The following is a 27919-nucleotide window of genomic DNA, read 5'->3' on the forward strand; positions in this document are numbered from 1 at the left end:
GTTCATACCCCCCCCCCAAATGGGACGCCCAAAAGTTCCCGCACACTTTTCTTTCCTCCCCTCAGCCGCGCGCTCGCCGGGGAAAGGAGCGCGGAATGGCGGCGGAGGCTTCTCCATACTTTTCTCTGCGTCTGGGGCCCAGCCCTGCGCCCCACCCAGCGCAACAGGTAGGGAGGCGAGCGGTCGGACAGGGGATCCCCTCCGTCCCGAAGTTGCTGGCTGGGATCCGACGGCCGCACTCACCTTTCCGCCATGTCCTCCGCTCGGGCCGCGCCGCCCGGGCTTCCCTCCTTGTGCCCCTCCGGCTGAGCGAAGGCTGCTGCTGCTCCTGAGCGAGTCGGGATCAGGATGTGAAACCCGATCCCGCCTGCTGCCGCCGCCGCCGCCGCCCCTCCCGGCTTCCCGTGGAGCGGAGGGACCCCGCTCTCCAGTCCCTCTGGTGGGGAAAGCCAGCTCAGGCCTGGTAGTGAAATCTGGAAAGGAAAGCGGACCTGGGATTAAACATTAGCGAGGGGCTGCGGGAGTTTAGTGTGCTAAAAGCGCTTGTTGCTCCTTTCCCGAGTCGGCGAAGCTTTCTAGATGCGGCAGCACACGGTCGGTTCTCCTTCCCCGTCAATCGAAGGTCACGCTTTTCAGCACTACATGCCCAAATCAAAACCACCTCATCTTGTAAACCGTTTTAATAACCACTTTTTTCCCTAAGAGATAGCTGAAGAGGAAATATTTCATTTATTTTTGCTCTTTCAGAGCGTGTTTGTTTTATTTTATCCGTTTTAATGATTGCCTAGGCCCTAGACAAGCAGGCGGTAATGGTTATTCTGGATTAATAAGAAGCAAAATGTCTTTATGCACAGCTATTCTGCTACATACATTAGCAAAGAAGAGGTATTCATGGTTCCGTGATCACAAACAAGGATTAGGCATGAACTAAATTTGGGAAATGTAACTTTGGGGATATCTTTATAACTGGTTCAGTATTGCCTCCTTTTTACTTCAGATTAGATTATCCAAACCACTTGATTTGATTCTTGCAGTCTTTAACATAGAGGATGGGTGGGTGGGAATCTCAACATTCTTATCCCTATAAATAGAATAAATATAAAAGGATAGTTGAAGTAATTTTGGGGATACCAAATCTACATTAAATGATCCACAGTAAAATTATCCTAACTTCTCAGGTATACACTGCGCTATCAACATTACAGTTCCCATATGAGGAATATGGAAAGCTATTTCACTTTACTGTTTTGAACATTAAGATTCATGTCAGAAAATATATGCACAAAATAATGTGTATGTGATGGTATAAAAAAGGTAAGTACCAGTTTGATGGCAATATATTGTCACACTTAAGGAAAACATCTAATAAGAATATATATATGAGACATACCTTTGCTTTATATAGTATGGAACTTTCTTTATAGAAACTTAATAGAACTATGTCACCGTGAAATTAGGATATTTCATACAGTTTATTGGGAACTCTGAACATAAAAGAATTTTCTTCCTTTTAGAATTATGCTGTATTATTTCCTTATGAATAGCCTAATAAGGAGGATGTGTTCCCCAATTAGTTTTCTGCCAGAACACTGCTCATCAAGCAACAGGGCTGTCATGCTTGGAAACAGGTGAAATAAAGTATTCATTGTGTTCTATGGTTTATGGGATATAGGGCACCATATACTGTGTTATATTGCAATAAAGCATATCTGCATTACTGATATGAAAGGAGAGTGCTGTGTGTGGAAACCCCAATGGGACATTTATTGAGACTCATTAAACCACAATAATTCAGGCCAGCATCCTATTCTCACTAACAAGGTCTAATGGCCTTGAACAAGTCACTTGACAGCCAACTTTCTTCCTTAGGAAAGCATGCCAATTATTGTGGACTTCTTTCAAATATAATGCAATTGCAGCCCCTGGTGGCAGCTCTTTCCAATTAAATTACAACTCTCATCTACCGGCTACCTATCTGTAACTGGAACTCTCATCTAGTTACAGATAGGTAGCCGTGTTGGTCTGCCATAGTCAAAACAAAACAAATTCCTTCCAGTAGCACCTTAAAGACCAACTAAGTCAGTTCTTGGTATGAGCTTTAGTGTGCATGCACACTTCTTCAGATACACTGAAACAGAAGTTTCCAGACCCTTCTATATAGTGAGAAGGTGGGGAGGGGTATTACTCAGAAGGGTGGTGGGAATGGGTGATTGGCAGATAGCTGTGATGAGCCTGTTGACGACTCTTAACGACTGCAATAGGTCTTACAGGAAAAAGCAAGGGGTGAAAAGGTGAAAAATGGCTTTGTCATGTATAATGAGATAAGAATCCAAGGTCTTTGTTCAGACCAGGTTTCTCCATGGTTTTAAGTTTGGTAATAAGTTGTAATTCAGCAGCTTCTCTTTCCAGTCTATTTCTGAAATTCCTTTGTAGTAAAACAGCTGGCATTATATCAGTAAAAACTTGAAACTAACTTTGGCATATTCTGCATGAGAAACTTTGAGATCCATATGTACTTTGATAAACTGAACCCCTCAAATATTTATTCCCATTTTGGGAGACTCACCAGAATTGTTTTTCAGGGGCTTTGAAACAGAATGCTATAAATAATATATTTGTTCAAGCATGCAGTTAACAGTATCTCAAACAGCATAGATCACAATCCTGTAGATTGACACATACAAATATTTAAGCCCCAATATGACAGTTGTACCATATACACTGGTGGGGGACATGCTGTGCTCCTTTTGTGGTAGTTTGTCCACCTTTGGTTCCCACCCTGCACTCAGCTCTCACCTGTAGCTCCTACAAGCTGCCAGCATGCAACAGCGGCCCACCCCCAGGTAATGGCTTGACTGGCCGGCTAAACCAGGTGAGAGTAGTCAATGGGTCTCAATCCTCAGTGAGTTAGGGACCTCCCTGCATGCAAAGACAAGCTGCAGCTGATTGCAGTGGACTTGACCAATAGTGGGTTCAACTGCCAATAACATGGTTTCTACTTGTGCTGTAGTGAGGGGTAGATGGGGCCCGGAAAGGTAGCCCATTTAGGGCAAGGAAACACTGATCCTAAACCTCTGCTGCCTTGTGGGATATCTTCAGGAGAAGAAAAGGCTAAGGAGTAAACCTTACACAAATCTGGACCGGAGTCCCTAAGACAGTTGGATGGTGTTTTGTACACTGCCTTTTGTCAACTCCTGCAGCCAAGCTGGTGACAGACACATTGCTCTGCCTTCCTTTGCACATCAGCAAGGCTGAGAGGGCGGGTGTTATCATCTGAGCAGGCCAGGACCTCCATACACACTGCCTAGGCTTGTGTCCCAAGGAGCTCACGTTGGTGCTGCTAATGCAGCTGTTTGACTTCTTTCTTAGAGGAACATTCCACTGTCTCTCTAGACAGATTGATGCCAACAATTCTTCTCTGACTAGCAGCTTCTGAGAGAAAGCGATCCCAGATGAGCTTGCATTTGGTGCCAAATTTAAAAGATGACAACTTGCAGAGGAACAATCGGGTGTGCTTTCTAATGGTGCTTGTTGGTCCTTTGAAATTGCAGCTTTACCTGTCCAACCTGACCTGATATCAGATGTGGTGACAGATGTAGGAAAGGTTGGTGTGACTGGGGAAACATGGTATTGTGGGCCAAATTAGGATTTCTGGTGGGATTAATATTGTCTGCAGGCCAGAAATTCACCATGCCTGTAAGAGGATAAAGTGTACATGTACCAACATGTAGCATTGTTACCGGACCCACCGAGTGTCCCTATTTTCCAGGGACGTCCCTGATTTAGAGAAGCTGTCCTGGATTCTGATTTGATCCCAGAATGTCCCGCTTTTCCTTAGGATGTCCCTATTTTCACCGGAGAAATATTGGAGGGTATAGAGTTATTTGACCCCCAAGCCGTCTGAAGGCAACCCTGTAGGGAAGTTTCTTTTAATGTTTAAAATTTTATTTATGCTTTTTATTATTATTATTAAATTTTTATTGAATTTTCACATTTTATAAACACACACACACAAAAAAGGACAAAGACAAAACATGTATCATTTCATGTCCTTACTTTCTTAACCCTATTCCCTGACCTCCCCCCACCCCCCCTTCATACATCCCAATTCCAATAATTAACTCAACAAGTTCTTATCTCTCATCCTTTACATATTGTTGTTATTTTTAAAATTAGTTCTTATTACTTGGCCAAATTTTACTTATCCAATTCTCTTATAAATATTAAATCCTTTTCTAAGGTCGACCCAAATTCCCTTCCATAAATTTCCACCTTTTTATATTAAATATAGGTCATAATCACCAAATACAAAAGTCATAAAAATTTTAAAATTCTATTCTCCCCTCCTTCCCCACCCCGGTTTCCGTCCCTTCCCAAATAAATGTCCACAAAAACAGTTCTTAGCCTGGATTCCTCACATCTGAGGCCTTCAAATCTCTGTCAGTCTCTCTCTGCCGGTTTTGTTGGTAGCCCTTTTTGTTGGTCCTCAGGTCTCGAAGGAGCTCTGGCACTGCCACATCAAATTTTCTTCCGTCCAAAATACTTAAAAACAGCTGCTGCAAAAGGACAACTGATCTCCCATACTCAAAGAGGAAGTCCCAATCATATTTCTTATTTCTTTTAAATTCCAGTGTTCCAAGTGTTCCAGGGGCTTCCTCCTTCCTCTTTCGCATCTTTCGCAGATTTGTAATCCCAAGATCTTCTTCTTTGTGTTCTAGCAATATAAGCTTCTGGTTGGTACTCTCCACCTGTCCTTTCTCCACTCCTTCTTCCCTCTCCTCCAGTTCCAAAGATGTCTCTTCTGATTCAGCTGCAGATTTTTTCCCAGTCAGGTCCTTTTTGCATTCAGCAGAGCTACTTGTTTTAGAGTTCAAGGTCATAAGTTCTTTGTTCATAGCCATGCTCTGCTCTTGCAGTATTCCCACGAGAAAAAACATTCTTTCTATCTCTGCCTGTAATTTTCCATCTGCAGCCATTGTAATGTCTCAGAATTCCCCCTAGGGGGATTCTGATTGCTTAATGGTCCTTTCCCAACAGTCCGTTACTTTGTAATTAATTACTACTTTGTTCCCAACCACTTTGATTCAAATGTAACACATTTAGTCCAGAGAGATATTATGTAATAAAATTTTTAACTTTAACTGCCCGTTTGACAGCTCCTTTGACAGCTGTCAAACTCCTTGTTCCTTTTCCTCCAGCTCACACACAGGACGCTCCCGGGTCCGGGGGGGGGGGGGGTTTACACAAAAACTTCTAGAATTCCGCTCTTACTCTCCAGCACTAAACTTCTTCTGTCAAATTCATGGAATTTTTATCTTTTAACTCACACCGAAAAAAATAATCTCTCCACCTTAGTTCTCCGATCCTTGCTTTAAATCTTTTGTAGGTGTGTGGGGGGGGTGCGGACTTCCCTTTAGCACATCCCCCGGTCGTACCGAATTCAAGGGTAAAATTTTTAAAGTCCAAATTCCATTCTACTCACGGGTTGTTTCAAGTCCAAATTTCAGGGGGAAAAGTCAGCGCTCTCCGGCCATGGCACGCGGCTTCGCTCCACTGAAGTAGCGGTCTACTCACAGCACCACGCCACTCTCCGTACCCTCTCCGCAGCCTTTAATAAGGCTCTTCGTGGGTCAGGGGGGAGCTTAAGGTACCCACCTGCTTCCGCGTCTGCGGTTTCTGAGGGTCTCTGCGTCGCTGTCGCGGCAAGACCCGTCTCCAGTAGAGCCGATTCCCTCCGGAGCTCGGAGGGAATCCGCCATTAGCCGATCGCACTAACCCGGAAGTCCTATTTATGCTTTTATATTTGTTGGAAGCTGTTCAGAGTGCTGGGGCAACCCAATAAGATGTGTGGTGTATAAAAAATAAAATTAGCACCATGGAATGGGACATCCTTATTTTCATCAGAGAAATGTTGGAGAGTATGTGTTACTGGAGGAGCTCCAGTACTTAGTTGCTTTTAAAAAATGAAATAGCTAGTTTATAAACTTTGTTGAGGTACTCAGTGCTGTTGTGCTTTTTTTGGTTATCGTGTATTATTTGCTTTTTAGTGATACACTTTGTGCTTTGGTAAATTATTTATCAGGACTTAGAGGAGTCATATTGTGAAATCCTTTTGAATCCTTATGTGCAACGAACTGTAAACAGCTCAACCAGGACATTCTTTAAACTATGTCTGCCTAGATTTGGTTAATAATTTTAAACTGTTTCCCCTCTGTGTGAGAGGTTTTGTTTTTTAAACCCTCTGGAATAGGCAAGGAAGGAGAAAAACGGATTGCCTCAAGAGCTGGAAAACTATGGTTTCTTTTAAAGAGAAGATTGTGTTACACAGTTCTGCATGTTAAATAATTCAGGTCTTCCCCTAAATGCCTCCTAAAAGCCCACAAAGGGGGAAACAGCTTATTAGGGTAGTTATCACACAGGAGAGTACAAGCCGTCCAAATGAAAAAGACATATCCTTATAGCTGCCAAAGCTCCACCCCGCCCTATGCTTTGTCTCTTAATTCATAAATCTCTTCCTCTGGATAACTTGTGCATACACCAACACAGGATAAAATAAAACTGCTTAAAGCAGCTTTGCTTCAGACAGATCCTTGTTGTGTCTTCTGTTCCCCTACAGCTTACCCTGTTTAATTAAAAACCTCCACAATCTGTCCAGGGATGCTACCCTCCCAGGGATAGAGTCATTTCTTAGAGATGAGCTTGTCCAGCTGCTACCTGGCCTATGTTCAAGTCAAGAGCCAAGAGACTGGTTAACTTAAAAACAACAACAACTAAGGCTGTAGTCCTCAGCCTTTTTTTTTAAGTGCATCCCACTGAATGTAAAAATAACCAGTCAGCTTAAATAAAAATAAACATCCAATGTTTTAATTTTAAACATATATTATTACTTCATTAATATAACACCATCATCAGGAAACAATATTTTCCCTAACTTAAGTTGTAATAAAACAGATTATATGTAAAATTGTATTAATTTTCTTAACATAATAACATCTTTGTTTCTGTGCTCATCTGTATGAATGTGTTTGGTTCAAATTTTAATTATGTGTTTTGTATCTGGCTTTACACCAGTAAACCAGTAAAGCACGAAGAGGTGATTTTGGCACTTAATGAGCATATTAATTAATACGTAAAAATATTTTTGTAAAAATCACAGGGTTGTATCCAGTGCTGCATGCACTGAGTTCCACTCACAAAACTGGACTTAGCCTTCCTCACCTCCCTTTGTGCCCCCTGCCTATTTTGCCTTGGAGGGTCCTCTACCTTCTGGATTTTGAGTGTGTGCTGGGGGCTGCAGGGAAAAAGAAGTGAGGGTGATGTTCTGTTGAGTAAGTGGAAGTCTGTTGTAGAAAAACAGCTTCAAAGACAACTGTAATAAACAAAAATCTGCCCTTATTCCCTTATGGGGGACACAAGAGCCCTTATAGAGTCCTTTGTAGGTTCTCCATCGGTCGGAGAAAATAACAGAGGCCAATCAGAGAATATTGAGAAGCAAAACAGCTAGTAAGCCTAATCTTTATTGACTGCTGCAACAGGGTGCTCCCCTCACACGCAGGAAAGGAGGAGGACCCAGAAGCAAGGTGTGCCTGCCCTTATATGTTGTTGTTGTTTAGTCGTTTAGTCGTGTCCGACTCTTCGTGACTCCATGGACCAGAGCATGCCAGGCACTCCTATCTTCCACTGCCTCCCGCAGTTTGGTCAGACTCATGTTTGTAGCTTCGAGAACACTGTCTAACCATCTTGTCCTTTGTCGTCCCCTTCTTCTTGTGCCCTCAATCTTTCCCAACATCAGGGTCTTTTCCAGGGAGTCTTCTCTTCTCATGAGGTGGCCAAAGTATTGGAGCCTCAGCTTCACTATCTGTCCTTCCAGTGAGCACTCAGGGCTGATTTCCTTAAGAATGGATACGTTTGATCTTCTTGCAGTCCATGGGACTCTCAAGAGGCTCCTCCAGCACCATAGTTCAAAAGCATCAATTCTTCGGCGATCAGCCTTCTTTATGGTCCAGCTCTCACTTCCATACATCACTACTGGGAAAACCATGGCTTTTACTATACGGACATTTGTTGGCAAGGTGATGTCTCTGCTTTTTAAGATGTTGTCTAGGTTTGCCATCGCCTTTCTCCCAAGGAGCAGGCGTCTTTTAATTTTGTGACTGCTGTCACCATCTGCAGTGATCATGGAGCCCAAGAAAGTAAAATCTCTCACTGCCTCCATTTCTTCCCCTTCTATTTGCCAGGAGGTGATGGGCCCAGTGGCCATGATCTTCGTTTTTTTGATGTTGAGCTTCAGACCATATTTTGCGCTCTCCTCTTTCACCCTCATTAAAAGGTTATTTAATTCCTCCTCACTTTCTGCCATCAAGGTTGTGTCATCTGCATATCTGAGGTTGTTGATATTTCTTCCGGCAATCTTAATTGCGGCTTGGGATTCATCCAGCCCTGCCTTTTACATAATAATAATAATAATAATAATAATAATAATAATAATAATAATTTATTATTTATACCCCGCCCATCTGGCTGAGTTTCCCCAGCCACTCTGGGCGGCTCCCAATCAGTATCAAAAACAATACAGCATTACATATTAAAAACATCCCTGAACAGGGCTGCCTTAAGATGTCTTCTGAACGTCAGGTAATTCTTTATCTCTTTGACATCTGATGGGAGGGCGTTCCACAGGGCGGGCGCCACTACCGAGAAGGCCCTCTGTCTGGTTCCCTGTAGCCTCACTTCTCGCAATGAGGGAACCGCCAGAAGGCCCTCGGCGCTGGATCTCAATGTCCGGGCTGAACGATGGGGGTGGAGACGCTCCTTCAGGTATACAGGACCGAGGCCGTTTAGGGCTTTAAAGGTCAGCACCAACACTTTGAATCGTGCTCGGAAACGTACTGGGAGCCAATGCAGATCTCTCAGAACCGGTGTTATGTGGTCCCGGCGGCCACTCCCAGTCACCAGTCTAGCTGCCGCATTCTGGATTAATTGCAGTTTCCGGGTCACCTTCAAAGGTAGCCCCACGTAGAGCGCATTGCAGTAGTCCAAGCGTGAGATAACTAGAGCATGCACCACTCTGGCGAGACAGTCCGCGGGGAGGTAGGGTCTTAGCCTGCGTACCAGGTGGAGCTGGTAGACAGCTGCCCTGGACACAGAGTTAATCTGCGCCTCCATGGACAGCTGTGAGTCCAAAATGACTCCCAGGCTGCGCACCTGGTCCTTCAGGGGCACAGTTACCCCATTCAGGACCAGGGAATCCTCCACACCTGCCCGCCTCCTGTCCCCCAAAAACAGTACTTCTGTCTTGTCAGGATTCAACCTCAATCTGTTAGCCGCCATCCAACCTCCAACCGCCTCCAGGCACTCACACAGGACCTTCACCGCCTTCACTGGTTCTGATTTAAAGGAGAGGTAGAGCTGGGTGTCATCTGCATACTGATGAACACCCAGTCCAAACCCCCTGATGATCTCTCCCAGCGGCTTCATATAGATATTAAAAAGCATGGGGGAGAGGACAGAACCCTGAGGCACCCCACAAGTGAGAGCCCAGGGGTCTGAACACTCACCCCCCACCACCACCTTCTGGACACGGCCCAGGAGGAAGGAGCAGAACCACTGTATAACAGGGCCCCCAGCTCCCAGCCCCTCTAGACGGTCCAGAAGGATGTTATTATGGTCGATGGTGTCAAAGGCCGCTGAGAGATCCAGCAGAACTAGGAAACAGCTCTCACCTTTGTCCCTAGCCCGCCGGAGATCATCAACCAGCGCGACCAAGGCAGTTTCAGTCCCATGGTGAGGCCTGAATCCCGATTGGAAGGGATCCAAATGGTCCGTTTCCTCCAGGCGTGCTTGGAGTTGTTCAGCAACCACCCGCTCAATCACCTTGCCCAAGAATGGCAGATTTGAGACTGGGCGATAGTTGGCCAAATTGGCCGGGTCTAAAGATGTTTTTTTAAGAAGCGGTTTAATGACCGCCTCTTTCAGCGGGTCTGGGAAGGCTCCCTCACAGAGGGAAGCATTCACCACCCCGCAGATCCCATCGCCCAGCCCTTCCCGGCTCGCTTTTATCAGCCAGGATGGGCAAGGATCAAAGAGACAGGTGGTCGGTTTCACTTGTCCAAGCAGCCTGTCCACATCCTCGGAGGTAACAGATTGGAATTGATCCCATGTAACAGGACCAGACAGAACTCTAGCACTCTCCCGCCCTGGCCCTGCTCCCACGGTGGAGTCTACCTCCTTCTGAATCTGAGCGATTTTATCTGCAAAAAACTTTGCAAAAGCATTGCAGGAGATCTTGGGGTCCCTACCAGGCCCCGGTGGTACAGGTGGTTCTGATAGATTGCGAACCACCTGAAAAAGTCTCCTGCTGCTGTTTTCTGCAGATGCAATGGAGGCGGTGAAGAAGGCCCTCTTCGCCGTCGCCATTGCCACTTGGTAGGCTCGACGTTGAGCTCTAACCCGTGTCCGGTCTGATTCAGAATGAGTTTTCTGCCACCGGCGCTCTAGCCGTCTCAACGATTGTTTCATCACCCTCAGCTCCGGGGAAAACCACGGGGCTGTCCGGGCTCCATGCAATCGGAGAGGGCGCTTCGGAGCCAGACAGTCAATAGCCCTGGTTAACTCCGCATTCCAGCGGGCCACCAGGGAATCAGCTGAAAGGCCATCAACTTGGGATAAAGCATCCCCTACCACTCTCTGGAAGCCAATTGGATCCATTAAGTGGCGGGGGCGGACCATCCGAATCGGTCCCACCTCCCTGCGGAGGGGAAGGGTTGCGGAGAAGTCCAGTTGCACCAGGAAGTGATCTGACCATGGCACTTCTTTTGTTTCGCTTTTAGTTAATGTCAGATCACCAGCATCCGTAGAGGTAAACACCAAGTCTAAGGCATGTCCGTGGTTATGAGTTGGGCCAGACTTATTCAGGGACAGCCCCATGGAGGCCATGCTTTCCACGAAGTCCCAAGCGGCCCCTTGTAAGGTCGTGTCGGCATGGATGTTAAAATCCCCCAGGACAACCAAGCTAGGTGTCTCCAGGAGCATATCCGCCACGACCTGAAGCAGCTCGGGCAGGGAATCCTTGGTGCAGCGGGGAGGTCGGTACACCAATAGGAATCCTGTACTGCCCCTATTGCCCAACTTCCAGAACATGCACTCAGAAAACTGGGTCTTCCCAATAGGACGCCTGGTGCAGACTAATGACTTCCTAAAAATCATTGCAACCCCCCCTCCCCGCCCACATGACCTGGGTTGCTGTGCGTAAGAGAAACCTGGTGGGCAAGCAGCGGCAAGGACAGGCCCATCTGCTTCATCCAACCAAGTCTCTGTTACACATGCCAGATCAAATCCTCCATCCATGATCAAGTCATGGATGGCAGTGGTCTTATGAATCATTGACCTGGCATTGCACAGCAACACTTTCAGGTCATGTGGGTATCCCTTGCTGATTCTAGTATCCATCCGGTCAGGACCAGACCCGGAGGCAGGAATAGTCCTGATGAATTCTGCATATAAGTTAAATAAGCAGGGAGACAATATACAGCCTTGCCGTACTCCTTTCCCAATTTTGAACCAATCAGTTGTTCCATATCCAGTTCTAACTGTAGCTTCTTGTCCCACATAGAGATTTCTCAGGAGACAGATGAGATGATCAGGCACTCCCATTTCTTTAAGAACTTGCCATAGTTTGCTGTGGTCGACACGGTCAAATGCTTTTGCGTAGTCAATGAAGCAGAAGTAGATGTCTTTCTGGAACTCTCTAGCTTTCTCCATAATCCAGCGCATGTTTGCAATTTGGTCTCTGGTTCCTCTGCCCCTTCGAAATCCAGCTGGCACTTCTGGGAGTTCTCAGTCCACATACTGCTTAAGCCTGCCTTGTAGAATTTTAAGCATAAGCTAACGTGTGAAATTAGTGCAATTGTGCGGTAGTTGGAGCATTCTTTGGCACTTCCCTTTTTTGGGATTGGGATGTAGACTGATCTTCTCCAATCCTCTGGCCACTGCTGAGTTGCCCTTATATAAATATTTTAAATTCCCTGCCCTGGAGCTCAAGACCACCCCCAGAAACATCATACATACATCACAGAATGGGTGTAACTCAAGACCACCCTCCAGATACATCATAACTACGCCACAGAAATCTGAGTGCGTTATCTCCTGTTTGGCAGGTTACTTGTTAATGGTCACTTGATTGGATTACCTGGGGAGCCTGGCCAGTCCTTTGTAATGATAAATACTTAGTTCCTGAGCCAGGTCACCCTATTCATACACAGACATACCCTTAAGAAAGGATTTGTGAACAAAAAGACAATGGGGAGGCTTTTCCATTTTCCTTCGACCTTTCATTCATAAGCAGAGGAATATATTAAGTACCGGTACATACTTCATTCCTTTTCTACTGTTTTGTTTTTAGCTAAAGAGTTTCCTTTTAATTCTCTTGTTTGTTTTCAACCATTTATGTACTCATTGGTTGAAACAAGCTGGTGTTATTATCTATGGTTTGAAGCTGTCTCATTTCAAATAGTAATTAAGATTAATCACTTTAAAGTTTGGATGTAACACAAAACTGTGGTTTATTGAAAATGAAAGCCAAAGCTTATAAATTCCACTTCGTGGCTGCGCCACAGGAGAAGAGGGGAAGATGGAGATTGTGAACCTGAGGCTCACCTAGGCACATTCTTGACACAATTAACCATAGTTCAGTGTCATGTCTACAGTCAGACAGTTAAATTCCCACAGTGGGAGCTAATCATTAGGATATCTCCCACCTCACCATGAAAAGGCAATCTACTTGCATAGCTTGACATGGCTGGACAAATACATTTTAGTGCTTTAAACAAAAATGGTTGTGTGAGGGAAAGAGACCCACAGCCCTGCAGATTTAAATTTAAGAATGAGCAAACTGGAACAAAGCCTCTGTAGGGGATTTAGAAGCTTTTGGAATTGGAACATTTTTGCAGGAGAGCAGGAAAAGAAACTAGAGGAAAGTGAGGAGAGAGAATAATAAGAACAACATGAACAACAAGAATTGGACAAAGCTGGAAGTGGGAACATTTGGGACATCCAGATTTGAAAGGTCTAAAGAAACAAAATTGGAGTTTTTACTCTTAAATACAGAGATCTGGATGGAAAAAATGGACCTTTTTGAGATAGAGTTTTTCCAAGATTGGACGTTTGAAACTAAAGATGATCAAAAAGACGGCAAAGACTATTAAAAAGACGGCAAAGTGGACTTGTGAAGGATTTCGGCCTAGATGTGGGATCTCCAGGATGACAACAGGCATTGATGGACATTGGGGAACGCAACCGGGAAAGGGGGGAGGGAAATTTGGAATCCAAAGGGTGTTAAATTATACTTTATTCTTTTTTCTATTTTATTTTATTTTAATCTGTTTTGCATATTAAAGTGGGGAATTCGTGGAAGGGAGCAGGGTCGATTTTAGGGGATGGAAAAACATTCTTAACATTGGGTTAACTATAATAAGTTTAAAATTTGGGGTAAGAACTTGCTGAATTTATTTGAAGGAATTGGAATACAAGAGGGGGTGAGGTGGGGAAGTCCTGGAAAGATGCTAATGAAAATATAAAATGGATGTTTTATTTTTTTTTATTTTTTCTGTTATATTTGAAAATGTTCAATAAATATTATTTAAAAAAAAACAAATTAATGACTTTAATGATATTAATCAATATGTTGTATTTGAGAGACTGACAAAGCTTCTGCCACATATGTCTAATTAAGCTTGCTAAAAAATGGTAACACAAAATACAGAATTTAGATTTATGAAGTAAAATGATTCACCAGCCATTATTGGGCATGCTACCGGGTTTACTAAACTAATTATGTGACTCATACCTCCAAGTAAGAATTATTATGGCATCAACGCTAACCCTACTTACCTGGGTGTAAGCCTTATTAAGTCTAAGTAAACAAGATTAGGATTGTGGTGTAAAAGAGAATGTCTAGCATTTGAATTTCAGGAAGTTTGTGAATGCTAAATATAATTTTGATTTTCAGTTAACTTCCCTTGTCTTTTGTTTGGGATTTCAATACAGAATATTAAATACAGTTGAGTAGGTCTATCAGGCAATAACGGAAATATTTATATAGAATAACATATACTATGTGTAAACCACTTTTAAAATGGTTTAAGAGCAATGTATGGTGTGGATGTGACATTTGTTTCATATTTTCCTAGTTACTTACTTCATATTTCCTAATCATATCTGTTATGGTAAAATCTGGGTGCGAGGCTGCTCTGCCACCCAGCTCGTCGGACTAAGTCCGCGGGTCCCTGCGGAGGAAAATGAGCTCAGCCGGAGACAGAAGCAAGCTGCAGAAAATCCAGATTTATTGCGCAACAGGTTAAAGGCAAGATTGAACAGCAAGAAAGGGGTGACATGAACTTTTGAAACTTCCCTCCATGTCCCAGAATACAGTGCAAAATACATCCCAGTTACATCATGAATACGTTAAGAAGAGGTTGGGTTACACAGGATTAACATATGGAGGAGGGAGCGGGGATATGCAGAGTTGGAGATATGCGCAGATAAACACTTCCTGAGTACTGGTGATGAGAAGACAATGGTCCAAATATGTATAGTCTGCCACCTGGCATTGCCCGGAGGAAAGGCTTGGCAGAGTGATTTGACAGGATTAGGGTCTTGACACCTTGCTTGAGGGATTATGGAGGACAGGGGAGGTGTCATGGAGTCCTAGAGAAATTGAGCAAATTGGCACGTTGATTTTCTATGAATTTTATAGATTTTAGTTCCTTTTGACATTGACAATTGGAAATAAATGGATATATTGTAGCGAAGAAGAAGGTAAAGAAGACATGCCCCCCCTTCTGTATCATATTGTATGTTGGCATTTAGTTGTGGCAGCTGTTTGTAACAGAACTCATCTCTGGCAGAATCCAGAACAGATATCCCAACAAATGCCCACTCCTCTTTATTCCTTCTCCCCATCTTCATGTTTATTGCTATGCATTTTAATTTTCCTCTAATGAGTCTGTCCCCATTTTTCATTAGTACTTAGCCATTCTCTTTTTGGGGTCTGCTCTGGAAAATACACAAATTCCGCGAGAAGCAGGTGATCCAAGATGACCATTTGGTGGAACATCTCTGTTTCCCCCCTACTCCCATCATGGCAGCATGCCTGCACATTTACCCAGGATGTGCAGGAAGAGCAGTGCCAGTGGTGGCAAGCTAAAATCCATATAAGTTTAATTCTGGTACATATATATGTCCAAAGCAAAACTTCTTAAGTAGTAAACAAAATAAACAAAAACTGTTCTGTTTTGTCTTTGCCTTTTGGTGTGATTTTTGTAGCATCTCTGAAAAAAGCATCAATTTTTAAATCAATCAGTTGGTGTTTATTAGTGTTTATTGGATGAGATTGATTGCACAAGCCAAATGAACAAGCCATTTTTATGGGAGTTGCCAGCATGGCCCACCAAAACATTCCCTTTTTAAAATGCTATTATAACTTTACCTTTAGCTCAGCATGAACATTATCACATTTAACTTATAATATTTATAATATATAAGTATGTGTACTTTCATAATTATATTGCATTTCACTGTCCAAGTAAGTAATAACATGTTGGACTTCAAGGACTTAATCCTGATACGTAAATATACTTCTTAAACAGTATAGGTCTCTTTCAAAGGTACTAACAGCCCATACGTATAATGAAATGTCAGGGAAAATTAAATTTGCAGTTACAGTAAATTATTGAGCTTACGATAATATGCCCACTTACCTGGGCGTAAGCTCCATTGAACTCACTGATACTTACTTCTGAATAAACATGCCTAGAATTGCACTGCAAAAGAATTATGCCTAGAATGAGATTATTTTTTGACCCATAGGCTCAGTACTTAACCTTTGAACCTTTTATTGTGACGCTCGCAGAGCCTTCTGTTCTCGCGAGAGTCTTAGGCCCTTGAGAGAGACGGTGGTTCTGAAGGAGGCTACACAAACAACACGTTACTCTCGCGAGTTACTAGGCGCGTTTGTGCGAGACGCCTTTCCTCGCGAGATGTGCTTGGCGGACACCCGCCATTTGCACAGCATCCAGCCCTCTTGTGCCGAGATCTCGCGAGAGCCCGTGCGGAGAGCTCTGGGTGTCCCCATATCTCCAGCACGGACCCTCCTCCAAGCAGCAGGACGCGGCGGGCGCCATTTCAGGGAGCAGTCGTTTCTGCTAGAGCCGAGTCCGAATCTCCTCGTTGTGGAACTTCCTCGGCTTTGGCCTTATCCGTAAAATATCTTTTGAGGCCTAGATTTTCCCCATCTCTCTTTCCCGTCGTTGACGGGGTAATTTTGCCGTTGGGGGGCCTACTTCCCCACCGCCCGAAACATCCGAAGCCTGAGGTAGTTGCAGCAGCCGCCCTCCTCACAGACACCTGAGCTAGAAGCGGGACCCCCAGCAGCGCAGGTAACTGCCTCCGTCTCTTTGAAGGCCTCCTTTTTGAGGGGCGACTCAAGGGGCCGCGCGCTTTCCGTAAGGCCCGGAGGAGGCCCTGCTTTTGCGTTGGGCCTTCTAGGTGGCGGGCCAGTCTCGTTCCCCTTCCCCCTGGAAGCGTGCGAGCCTGGCCCGACAGACTCGGTGTTCAACCGCTTGGTTTTTTGAGGCACGGTATTCGCCTCTGTTTCGCAACGAGTTGCCAGTGGCTGCGGGGTGGGGGAGGGTAGGAAGGGGAAGTCGACTGGGACTTGGTTATAAGGAATTGGCTTGTAGTCTTAACACGTCAGTTTTCATGGACCCGATCGACTTTACTTCAGGGTGATCGGACCACTTTCCAAAACACAAGATTTCTAGCCACGTTTTAGTTCATATGTTTTCGTGCCAAGCGCCATAAAACTTTGTGTTGTGTGTTTACGAAAGGTTGATGCCGTGAGCTAATAAGGGCAGTTAATAAAAAGCCGACGTAATACATGCTGGAAGGAGAGTAGGAAAACTTGTTTTCTTTGTGTCCCCCCCCCCAGGCATATTGGGAGGAGGAATGAACTCCCCCTTTTCTGCAGAGTTTGTAGTTTGTTTAATTACAAAAGCATGAAAAGCCTGTAAGTTTAAGAGTTAGAATCCTATTAGGATAAATGGATTCATTTTAAGTAAAGTTTTCCATTTTATCATTCTTAAATTATTAAACCATCAGTTGGCAACCAAACAGAACCTTTATATTGAATAAGATCATAATTCAATTTTTTTGTTATGTAGTTTATGCCTCTTCAAACCACATCTGAAATTTCATATGCCAACACTTCCTTAACATTGGTCTACTCAGAGTAGACCCACTGAAATAATGACTTATTTGAGAATGATTAACATATATTCTCCATAGACATGCCCCTGGACTGGTACAAGCCCATTGCATTGGGCTTGAGCAGTTATTTGGATTCTGGTCTGAAAGTCCACACTTCACACAAGGGAGCAGATTGTTTCTAATGTTCAGTGAAAAGTAAATAGCTATGCTATTGTTAGGATAGGCACGCTTACTCATAATTTTCCATAAGCATGTAAAGTCATTATTGTGACACGTTTATAATGCTTGACATCATCGTTCACTCTTCTACAAAGAAAGAAAACAGACATTTGACTTGTTTTTTGATAGAGGGTCTTGGATTCAGTTTTAAGGGACTGAAACTGTTGACTTTATCAAGCTTATATTATGTTTCCATTTTCAATAGGATTATTTGTTTTGAAAAAGTTATGCTAATGTAGCAAATTTTAGACAATGTCAAAATGTGTCTCAATAAAAATGTGAAATGCTAGAAAATTGCAGCGTTCTTTAAAAGTTGAATATCTTGAATTACTTGTGTAATCAGTTTCTTAACCCTTAATTATACAACTATTTTGGCATACCTGCCCTAAGTTAATATGGATACCTATATGTCCAACTTGTACAATCGGACAGTAATATTTTGCCTCTTGTGGCTATCCAAAATCTCTTTAGCAAATTTAAATTATTTTATATCATATTTCAGTCTTCCAAAAGGGCCCCCAAGAACAGCTATGTTTGAACAATGAGCTATACTCACTAGCAATCATTAACTTTGCCTAACCTTTGGGCAGTATTATTCCTGTACTGTATTGGTGTTAATGTAATGGGAGGCAGAGAGAAAATGTAAGCTCTTGGCTTAATTAAGATTTCACCAGGTATTTTCAGCTCCTGTTCTTAGTTACCTGCCTCCACTATTTCAGGTTTGTCTAATAATTTAGTTTGTGGTTTGGCTTTGTTAAAGTATAGTAAAAGATCGGTCAGAGTTAGGTTTTTGAGTTTCGTGCATTTTTCAAATTTAAACGGATAGAATAAATTTTGGCCAAACCTGTTTTTTGCGTACAATAATTTCCCTTCTGCCAGCATGTTTTTTGCCTCTGGGGATTTTCTCATGTTTCTGAGTTTGCTTTACAGAGAAGAAATTGGTGTACAGTATCTTAAAATTTCTGTTATTTGTTCTACATTGGGTATTTCTGGCATGGCATTACCATTTTACTTACTGGCACATCTTCTTTAATAAATGCAAACTTGAAAGACACTTTTCCCAAATGCATCCAACTCGACACATGCTAAGAAGTAATGCAAAGCAGATAAGCTTGCACTAACATCACTGTACACATTAGTTAGTACTCTCCACTATCTTTAACTTCACTAGTTATCAACACAGTGTTGTATTCTCTGAACTCTCACACTTAAGCAGTGGAACTTCCTCTCCCTTTCTTTCTCACGTGCCCTTCACATTTGCTCTGAGGGCTCCCAAACAGTGTTTGAAATACCCCTGGCACGTTTTGCGACAGGCATGGGTCCAATTGTGACCATATGGAGATCTCTGGATGCCAGGCTGGCGACTGACATCTCCATCTGGCTGGCCCCTCCAGCTTTCTTTACTAGGTATGCAGAAGAGCTTTTTGCATTTATATCTCACCCTTTTATCCAAGGAGTACATGGTTCACCCCTCTTCAGTTAATCCTCACAACAACCCTGTAAGGTAGGTTAAGAGGCTGTGATTTGCCCAAGGTCACCTAGTGAGCTTCATGATGAGTGGGGATTTGAACCCTCATTTCCCGGATCCTAGTCCAACACTCTTAACAAGTACACAACACTGGCTTCCTAGAGTGCTTCTGCTTTGGGGCAGCTATATAAATTAAGTACTGTAGGTAAATAAATATGGGGAAAGCAAAATATCCCTTAGGGAAGCATCTGAAATACTTTCCTTGAAGCTTCAGCTGTTTTATTCTGGACTATTTTATTTGATGTTTTAATGTGCTGTAAACCACTTTGAGATTTTTTTCTTTAAAATATAAAGCAGTACAGAAGGGAAATGAATAAAAAGTAACAAAAATAATAAAATTCACTGCAGGAAAAAAGGTACCTAGACATTCCTGTGTGGCGACCATAACCCAGGTTTAAGATGGCATTTGGTGATTAGTTTACATTTCTGAGTTTCTAATGCTTCCCCCCTCCCCCACCTTCTGAAGGAGATTTGGGGGTCTGCATGTGTGAACAGGAGAGGGAGCACTTTTGTTGCACAAGTGGGAGTAATTACGTGAGTGCAATAATTATGTTGCTTTCAACAGTCTTTGAAACCCCTAAAACAATATTACTGTGCTGTATAAAAGCAGTCATAAAAAAGTTCAGTGTTAGAAATTGAGATATGAAAGCTAGGAGCTAAATGCCACGTTAAACCTAGGTTATGAGTGCATCTACAAAATGTTGAATCACACTTTTTTAATAACAAGAATACAAAGCTGAAAATGAACTGCAGCTAAAATATTATGTTCATTTTTCACATGGTCTAGTCCTTCCCCTGCCCACCCCCTAATATTCTTAAGAGGGTCTTTTCTCCATTCTTCAGAGAGTAGCTGAGAGTAGTCTACCCATAATCCTTATTATAACAAGCTCAGGATTGCTGATACCTTGCAATTGGGAAATCTGCAACAGCTGATTCCATACGAAATATTTTCTGGGATAGTTTTAACTAATCTGTTTCGAATTTTTGACCCAAGGAGTCAATGATTCATGGCAGATTTCAGGTGATGGGAAATCATCAGATTCGTGAGGAACTTCTAATCTGAAGCTCTATTGAGCTTTTTTTCACCACAGGGATGTTTCTCCCACACCCTGGAGGTAAGGCAACAACACAAAATGGCTTCCCTTTTATAATTCTGCATAGCTGTATCCACTGTTGATTTTAGGGAAATGTTTTCCATCAGTCAACTTTTAACCTTGAGCAAACAGCATTTCCAGTAACAAAATGCTCAACCAAAAATGTTAGAGCATTCCAGGGACAGTTTTATGGGAGGGTATATGCATATATGCATTTTCAAGAGTTCATTTTTCAAAATGTGGTTAAACAATTGGAATTTCTAGATTATTGTTATTTGTTACATTGAATTGATAATTGAATTGGTTCCAGAAGTTTGATATTAGTGCATATCTGTTTTAACAAGAGTATGAAATGCTCTTGCTTGTTTTGCTTTCAGCAGTTGCTTGGAGCCTGCAGCATCTGTGTTCTTGCCCATTGACAAAGTCTGGGCTCTTCATGATAGAGAAATTGAGAGAGAGAAACTGTAACCTGAGCTGAATATCACATTTATTTTAAGAAATCCTTACCTCTGTTAGTCAGAAAGCCAACAGAGAATTATAAGTTTGTTGTTTTTGAAAGTCAAAAGACTTGGTGAGGCAAATTATTATCTTAATTACACAGGTATTACTGGAGTAATAAAACCTATTATGGCTATTTGGAGAAGGGATATTTTAGTATGTTTTATTAGCAAATATGCTTCTGTTTATGTATGTTGGGTAGGTACCGTATTTTTTGCCCTATAGGACGCACTTTTCCCCCTCCAAAAATGAAGGGGAAATGTGTGTGCGTCCTATGGGGCGAATGCAGGCTTTCGCTGCTTTGCGCACCGACCCCTCTCGCTCTCCAGGCTTCGCGGACCTCTCTGCAAGCAGTGGGAGTGCTCCCGCTGCTTGCGGAGAGTTGCCTGCATGCCGAAGCCTGCGCGCGCTGAGATCAGCACGTCCAGGCTTCGCAGACCTCTCAGCAAGCAGCGGGAGCCAGCGCTGGGCTCCCACGGCTTGCAGAGAGCTGCCTGTTTGGGGGCTGGGGTCGGGGGAAGCTCTGGCCTCCCCCTCCCCCGCCCCGCGCCTGGGGGAAAAATAATTTTTTCCCCTTTATTCCCCCCCCAAAAAAACTAGGTGTACCTTATGAGACGGTGCGTCCTATAGGGCGAAAAATATGGTATTTACAAAAGTAATTTACAAACATGGGAACCGGGTTTACTTTTTCTCTGGATAATAGGAAAACTGCATAGTTTTGTGTTTGGCTGAATGTGTTATATGCTTCCAGAGACGGTGACTTTTTGCAGACATGCTGAAGCCGTGCTTTAGTGTTACAGGATTAAGCCTAGCCTCTCTTTGAGCTCACACACTTCCCTCTCCTCCAGCATAGTTACACCTAGGAGATTATAAGTTATCACTTGAAATTTTAGCTTTACTACAGTTTAGCATGTTTGAACCCTAAGCTCTGGTAAATCTTATCTATAGTTAATGAAAGCCAGCCTGCTATGGTTTGAGGTTGGCTTGTTTCCATTAGCCATAGTTAAAATTAATCACAGTTGGTCCAGAGTTTGGTAAAACAAAAGCTAATGTTAATTAAAAATGGAAATGAACGCTTGTGGACACTGGTACCTTTCATTTGCACTAGAGAAAGAAGAAAGGGTGTAAAAAGTAGGAAGAAGATTGGTTCATTCACTTTAACAGTGTTATGTCAAAACTGACCTAGAGTTTCAAGAATGTTCAGAATATAAATCTATGAATCATTTGGAAGTGTGGACTGATGCAACTTTTGTCACCATCAGAATCATCAAGCTCTTAATTTTTGAACTAGTCTGGATTAGTACATGCTTGACTAAAGGAACTTTTTCCTCTTTCTAGGTGTCGTGAAAAATGGCTGATGATATTGATATTGAAGCAATGCTTGAAGCTCCTTATAAGAAGGTGAGAAAATATGCTAATAAGGGCTTTATCACTATTCATTTAGCATTATTCATGAAACTACTGCTGAACTGTAAACTAACATCCCCGGAGCCCTCATGATTTATCTTATTGGACGTGCGTTACGTGTATCTTACGAGTAACTATATGCTGTTAATGTAATTATATTGTGCAGTAGTTTCACTTCAGCGTGATGAATAAATGCCCATCTATCTCTCTTTGTAGACTTGCCTAACGATATCTCACCTCTACTCCCATGAATTCACCTTTGATTCCAGTGTGAACTGTCAATCATAAGGTAGTAATTGAGTGACGTATCGCTGTACCGTGGTCCCCCTAGGTAAAAACAAAAAAACAAACAAACGGAAAACACTCCTAAAAACTACCAGCTCAATTTTGGATTAGCAACAAGGTGAATGCAGTGGTTTGGGCAAATAGCAGGGTTCCAAGAATAATCTCTTCCCCAAGTTCATGGCAAGCAAATACTTGGACTGCTTAATGGAAGAAGAATGACCTCTTTTTTTAAAAAAAAGATAGACGGGTGATTAATCTTTAACAGGACAGGAGTCAATTAACTGTTGTGTGAAAGACCTTTCCAAAAATTCTTGGATCCCTGAATAGTTCACATTTTAGTATTAGTAAAACAAAATATTGTTGCAGTCTACCGTTCGTTGTGACAGAGTACTCTTCTATTTATTTAATTTAGCAACTTTGATATAATTTTCTACATTTCTGAATATTTAATACCTAGCTTCTAGATCTAAACAGGCAGCAAATGTATTAATTTTTCACTGGATATTGGTGAAACTATTAAATTATGCATGCAGTAGCACTGGCTTCACAAATCTATATATACAAAAAATTAAGTAATGTAGCAGTTGAACTCATGGTGTAACTGGTGTGATAACTACAATAAACATAACAGCAACTATTAGTTCATTTTGAAGTATGTTTAGTACAGCTATGCGGTATGAGTTTTGAACAAGTGTTTGTAACCTTTTAAATTTTCATGTTTAGTTTTATGTAATATTTATTAGCTATGTAACATTTTGAAACAAATCATAATTTGTAATGTTAAGAATCTTGTGTGCTAGTTTAACATGGATATTTTCCATGTAAACAGGTATGGAAATAGGGAATATTTAGGCTGGACTGGTTGGATTATTGATGACTTACTTGGGAGTCGACGTTACTAAAGCAGTGTGAATCCCTGTTTGCTTCAGGGCGAGATGTGTGACAGAGGTGGCATCAAGCTCTTACAGTCCCAACCCTCCAACGAAAATGGGCGAAGATCTCAGGACTGGCATCGGTCACAGGAAATCGATAGTGGCTGGCTGCTAGCATGGCCACTTGGGGCTTAGGCAGAGATATAGCCTTGGTACTGGTCAAAGGGATTATAGTACATGAAAATGTTTTAAACGTGAAATTTCTTCTTAAATTTTATTTATTTAACCACTTGAGTGCTGAAAACTTCAGGATAACTTTAAAGTCACGTAAGGAAGCTTGTACGATTTAAATATATATTTTTAATAGTAATTCTTGTATTTGTAATTGTATGACTTAACTATAAGCAACAAAGTGGTTAAACAAGTCTACATTAACTAGTAGCACTCCATATTAAATGTAAAATAATTTTAGTATTAAAATTTTTGTTTTGTATTTTCTTATCCCTATTCCCATTACCCTTTTGACCACTTGAAATGTTTCCACTTCGTCCTCACGATGTTCTTCTATCAACCCTGCTTAGGATGAGAACAAATTGAGCAGTGCCAATGGCCATGAAGAGCGCAGCAAGAAGTAAGTATCCATTGGTATTACTGAATTTGTCGTTATTCCTAGGAAACATTCTTGGCAGCCAGGCCCTCTTCCCTCAGTAATATTAGTGTTCTTCAGTTTTTAAGCAAACAGAATATTTTACTCCCAACGTAAACTTTTGAAAGAGACAACTGGAATCCTTGTTCAATTCCAAAAATTTCCGCCGGGTCATCTTTCAAAAGAAATTAAATACAGCTAAATATATAGTCTATGACAGATACATAATTTTAGATTTTTGTAACAGTTTACCTAACTTTTAAAAAAACAGTACATTAAAAGACTGATGGCATAATATGTCTGCTCAGAAGTAAGTTCCATTGCGTTCATTGGTGCTTATTTCCAGATAAGTGGACATGGGATTGTAGCCCAAGTGAATCTGGTATGAACTTTTTAAGGTAAATTTCCAAATGGAATAAATTTGACTGTGGAAACTTGGGTCACAAGAACTTGTATTGTTGAAACACCTTGGAACTACTTTAGGCAAGCATACCTATCTTTCTGGAATGTTGAGAAGTATGTGTGGGTTGGTTTAAGGTGACTTTTAAGCTAATTCTGTAAGGTTGGAGTCACCACAGAACAGTCTTTGCCTCGAGTTCCAGCCAGTCATGCCTCATAGTGGCAGGACAAAAGAACAGTGTTTGGCAGTATCTTGATAAGCTATTTGGAAACACAGTGAGAGTTGCTGGTTTCCACTAGTTTCTTTCCTCTTCTAGAAAATGGAAGCAAAATATTTTAATATAACAGAGAGGGCTAATGAAACAGAACTGGAGTAGTTCTAAAAACTAAATTAAATAGTTTTCCAGTGAGATGATCTGCTTCTTTTAAATAAAAGGGACTCTTGGGGTCAACTTGCATATCCTTTCTTTAAATATCTCCAGGGGAAAAAAAGTCAATTTCTGAGGCATCAGTTCGTTTGTTTAGCAATGGTTAGCTGAGAAAACAAACAAACAAAATACCACTTTAAGCAAAACTGCCTTTGCATAGGGCTGTGCTTTTCTAAGCAATAAAAACTCAAATGCTAGTCTTTCTGTGGTGGAAAACAGAATCATTTCCCCACTCCCTGCTGAACAGATCCTTTTTGGATAGTGGTTTGTTTCATTCATATAAACGTTTACTTAAACTTACTGCTGAGAGACGAGAGAGCACAAGAGACTGAACTTTGTTCTTAAAAAGAATAATATGTTTCTTCCCAGAGCTACCCTATCAAAAAACCACTACTGGAAAAGTACAGTCTACTCTTGCCTTCTGAGAGCATGTCTTTGCTACCTGTGCAGAATGTGGCCCTTCTTGTGGAAATGAGAGGACTAAACTAATGTTTAAAAATGTGCATAATATAGAAATAAGACTCATTTTCCTAAATTACACTTGGGGAGTATCTGAGGTAGATTGCCTTGTTCATGTAAAGACAGCTTGTATTGGGGAGGTAGATAGCTCCTTTCTCTTTGCAGTATTTGATAGTGGAAGTAACTGGAAACTTCTAATTTCCTTTCCCTGGTGGTTTTACTTTTATAAAGTGGAACACAGTACATAGAAGAAGGAGTCATGCTGTATTCTCTCTTATCCAAATGTAATGGTGTTAGAAGGAAACCAGCTTCTCTACCAGCCTTGTTGGCCATTTTTTTCAGTGGATGGTGTCCAGTGGTGACTATCAGCTGTTGAAAGGTTATTTTTAATTATTTCTGCTCCCCCAACCTTCTGGAGCAGATTTAGATAGTATGTGGGGTACCTTAGGGGGAATGGGAGATTAATAAAACTTTTCTCTCCCTTCCATTGACAGATTCCCTTTTGTCTGCTGACAGTCTCCACTGGATACCACCCAAAGTGAAAATTTAAATACCCTGAATAATACTATTGTGGGCTTCCTGACTTGCTTTTATTAGAGAAAAACCCCTGTTTGTTCATATCTTAAGACTGCAAGCCACAATAATAGGTTGACGGTGTTGTATGAAAAGTTAATAATGTCATAGGTCAGTGGGATAAGAAAGAGGATTTACTCTCAAAAAGGCTGTGTTTTTTTACAAAAGCTCACAGTAAGTTACTTTTCAGAACCTTTTTAATTCCTTTGTAGTAGTTTACTTGAGGAAATATGCGTTAATATTTCATTAAAGCCTTTTGGACCCTTTGCTGTACTAACCTAACTGCAAGGCAGCCTGAAACTCATGGTCTTACAACCACAGCAGGCAACAAAAAACTGGCTGGACAGTCTCCTTTTTATTAAATGTTATCTTGGTGGGAAGATGTTAACTTAGCTTTTTGTTGCTTGTCCTAGGTGTTGAGGAATGTTCTGCCGTCTCCTGTCACCCTCAAGAATTTACAAGAGACTTTGTTCTGTCAGCCATTGGGTGAACAGGGAAAAAGTGCTAAACGTTTTTGTTTTTTTAATGTAGTTTTATGTAGCCTCACTGATCTCATGGGCTAAATCTGGGATGGGGAACCTGTGGCCCTTCAGATGTTGCTGGACTACACCTTCCATCCCTCACAATAGGCCATGCCAAGAGGGTAAGAGGTTCCCCATCCCTGAGCTAAACTTTTATGGACATGGAGAATTTCATGAAGGTTTTTTCCTGTCTGGGTGCATTAAAAGGTGTAGACTTCATACCCTGTTGGTTTGTTCAGGGCTTTAAAATCCTGACCTTTTGCTTAATTCATAGCTAAAAAGGCCCAAAATGATGGGAAATGATCTACAAAAAACAAAGTGCTTAGTGAAAGCATTATGCCAAAAAAAAGTTTATTTAAATTAATTTAAGAGAACTTCTTGCCCACCTAGCAGCTCGAAAGCATGCAGTGCAAGTAGATAAATAGGTAACGCACCAGCGGGAAGGTAAACGCCATTTCCGTGTGCTGCTCTGGTTCACCCAAACCGGCTTAGTCATGCTGGCCACATGACCCGGAAGCTGTCTGCGGACAAACGCCGGCTCCCTCGGCCTATAGAGCGAGATGAGCGCACAACCCAAGAGTTGTCTGCGACTGGACCTAACAGTCATGGGTAACTTTACCTAACATACAACATTAAAATCCTCTATTAAAAACATGTTATTTAAACATTCAGAGATTATTAAAGCCACAGTAGCCAAAAGACAGAAATCTCATGTAGGTTCTACATTTATGGATAGAGTTGTCTAAACAGAAATGCTTTAAGCAGGCACAGAGGAATACAACGAAGGAACCTGTCAGGCCTGGAGTTCCAAGCTGTAGGTGCTGCCACTAAAAGTTTGATTACTACAAGTGTGGAATGAGTATTACGTGGCACCTGTAACAGTGCCAGTTCTGCAGATTGAAGCAATTGAGTGGGTATATATGGGGTAAGATCCCAAAAGTGAAGAATGGATGGTGCAAAACATTCAATATGCATAAAACAACACAGATTTTGTTTATACCAAAACCTCAGTTGCCTATAATGTTCTAATGAACAGTTAGCCATTTACCATATGCAAAAAGGATACATTTTAGTATAAACTAAGCAAAAACTAACTGCAACAAATACAATTTGGATTAAGGTTAATTTTCTGGGCGGGTGACTAATAAACATGTTATTTACCTATTGATACCAGTCTTTTCAGTTCCTTGCAGATGTGTGCTGTAATTTAACTTGAAGCAAAATAGAATCGTAGCAAATGCACAAGCTTTTACAGTCATGATGACTGCATGTATTTTATTAGGAAAACAGCATTATTTGGTTTTATGTAGGGTGGAAAAAGTTCCAGAGCTTTTCTTTCATTATGGATATCAATTTCAAATACAATATTAGGCATGTTTGGCATTTTCAGAATTTTTGTCTTTTGTTTACTAAATACAAGTAAAATAAACATGATTAGATGACTCTCTAGGGCAGGTGTTGAGGAACCTTTTTGGCTCCGTGAGCTAGATTTTTATCAGAAGCCACCAACCCATCAACCACCTGATGTCACAATGATGCAAAGTGCTTTAAAGTCCCAAAGGTGCAGCTAAAATTAAAAAGTATTTTCCTACATTCTGGGAAGGCTAAACCCCAGGAAGTGGTTTCTGCTAAAATAAATCCCCCGCTCTGTTTTATCAGGGAGTTCCATGCAAAACCCTTCCAGAATCAGGAATGCGCCCCCCCACAGTTTTCGGCTCACAAGTAGGG

The 27919-nt window shown here is 41.9% G+C and overlaps 2 protein-coding genes across 7 annotated transcripts in view; one reads left to right on the plus strand and one right to left on the minus strand.

Moving 5' to 3' along the window:
- LOC309343366 (rho GTPase-activating protein 39-like) overlaps positions 1–7340 on the minus strand; it is a 94316-nt gene extending 86976 nt beyond the window's left edge. The window contains exons 1-2 of one of the 2 annotated variants that reach the window (XM_081864730.1): positions 7219–7340; positions 244–473 (exon numbers count right to left, since the gene is read on the minus strand). In XM_081864730.1, the coding sequence (XP_081720856.1) occupies positions 244–254 (11 nt within the window). In that variant the 5' untranslated portion in view covers positions 255–473; positions 7219–7340. Of the gene's footprint in view, positions 1–243; positions 480–7218 lie in introns of those variants that run through there. The other variant, XM_081864728.1, reaches the window with a different exon arrangement.
- Positions 7341–16127: 8787 nt separating this feature from the next.
- Positions 16128–27919, plus strand: part of RBM39 (RNA binding motif protein 39) — a 34895-nt gene continuing 23103 nt past the window's right edge. Inside the window, exons 1-5 of one of the 5 annotated variants that reach the window (XM_081864783.1) lie at positions 16129–16433; positions 21940–22002; positions 22225–22297; positions 23223–23377; positions 23747–23796. In XM_081864783.1, coding sequence (XP_081720909.1) covers positions 23342–23377; positions 23747–23796 — 86 coding nt within the window. In that variant the 5' untranslated portion in view covers positions 16129–16433; positions 21940–22002; positions 22225–22297; positions 23223–23341. Of the gene's footprint in view, positions 16434–21939; positions 22003–22224; positions 23378–23746; positions 23797–26201; positions 26314–27919 lie in introns of those variants that run through there. The other 4 variants (XM_081864784.1, XM_081864782.1, XM_081864781.1 and 1 more) reach the window with 4 other exon arrangements.

The sequence above is a fragment of the Podarcis erhardii genome (genome assembly GCF_964252035.2).
Source record: "Podarcis erhardii genome assembly, chromosome: 6".
In the NCBI taxonomy this organism is placed as follows: Eukaryota; Metazoa; Chordata; class Lepidosauria; order Squamata; family Lacertidae; genus Podarcis; species Podarcis erhardii.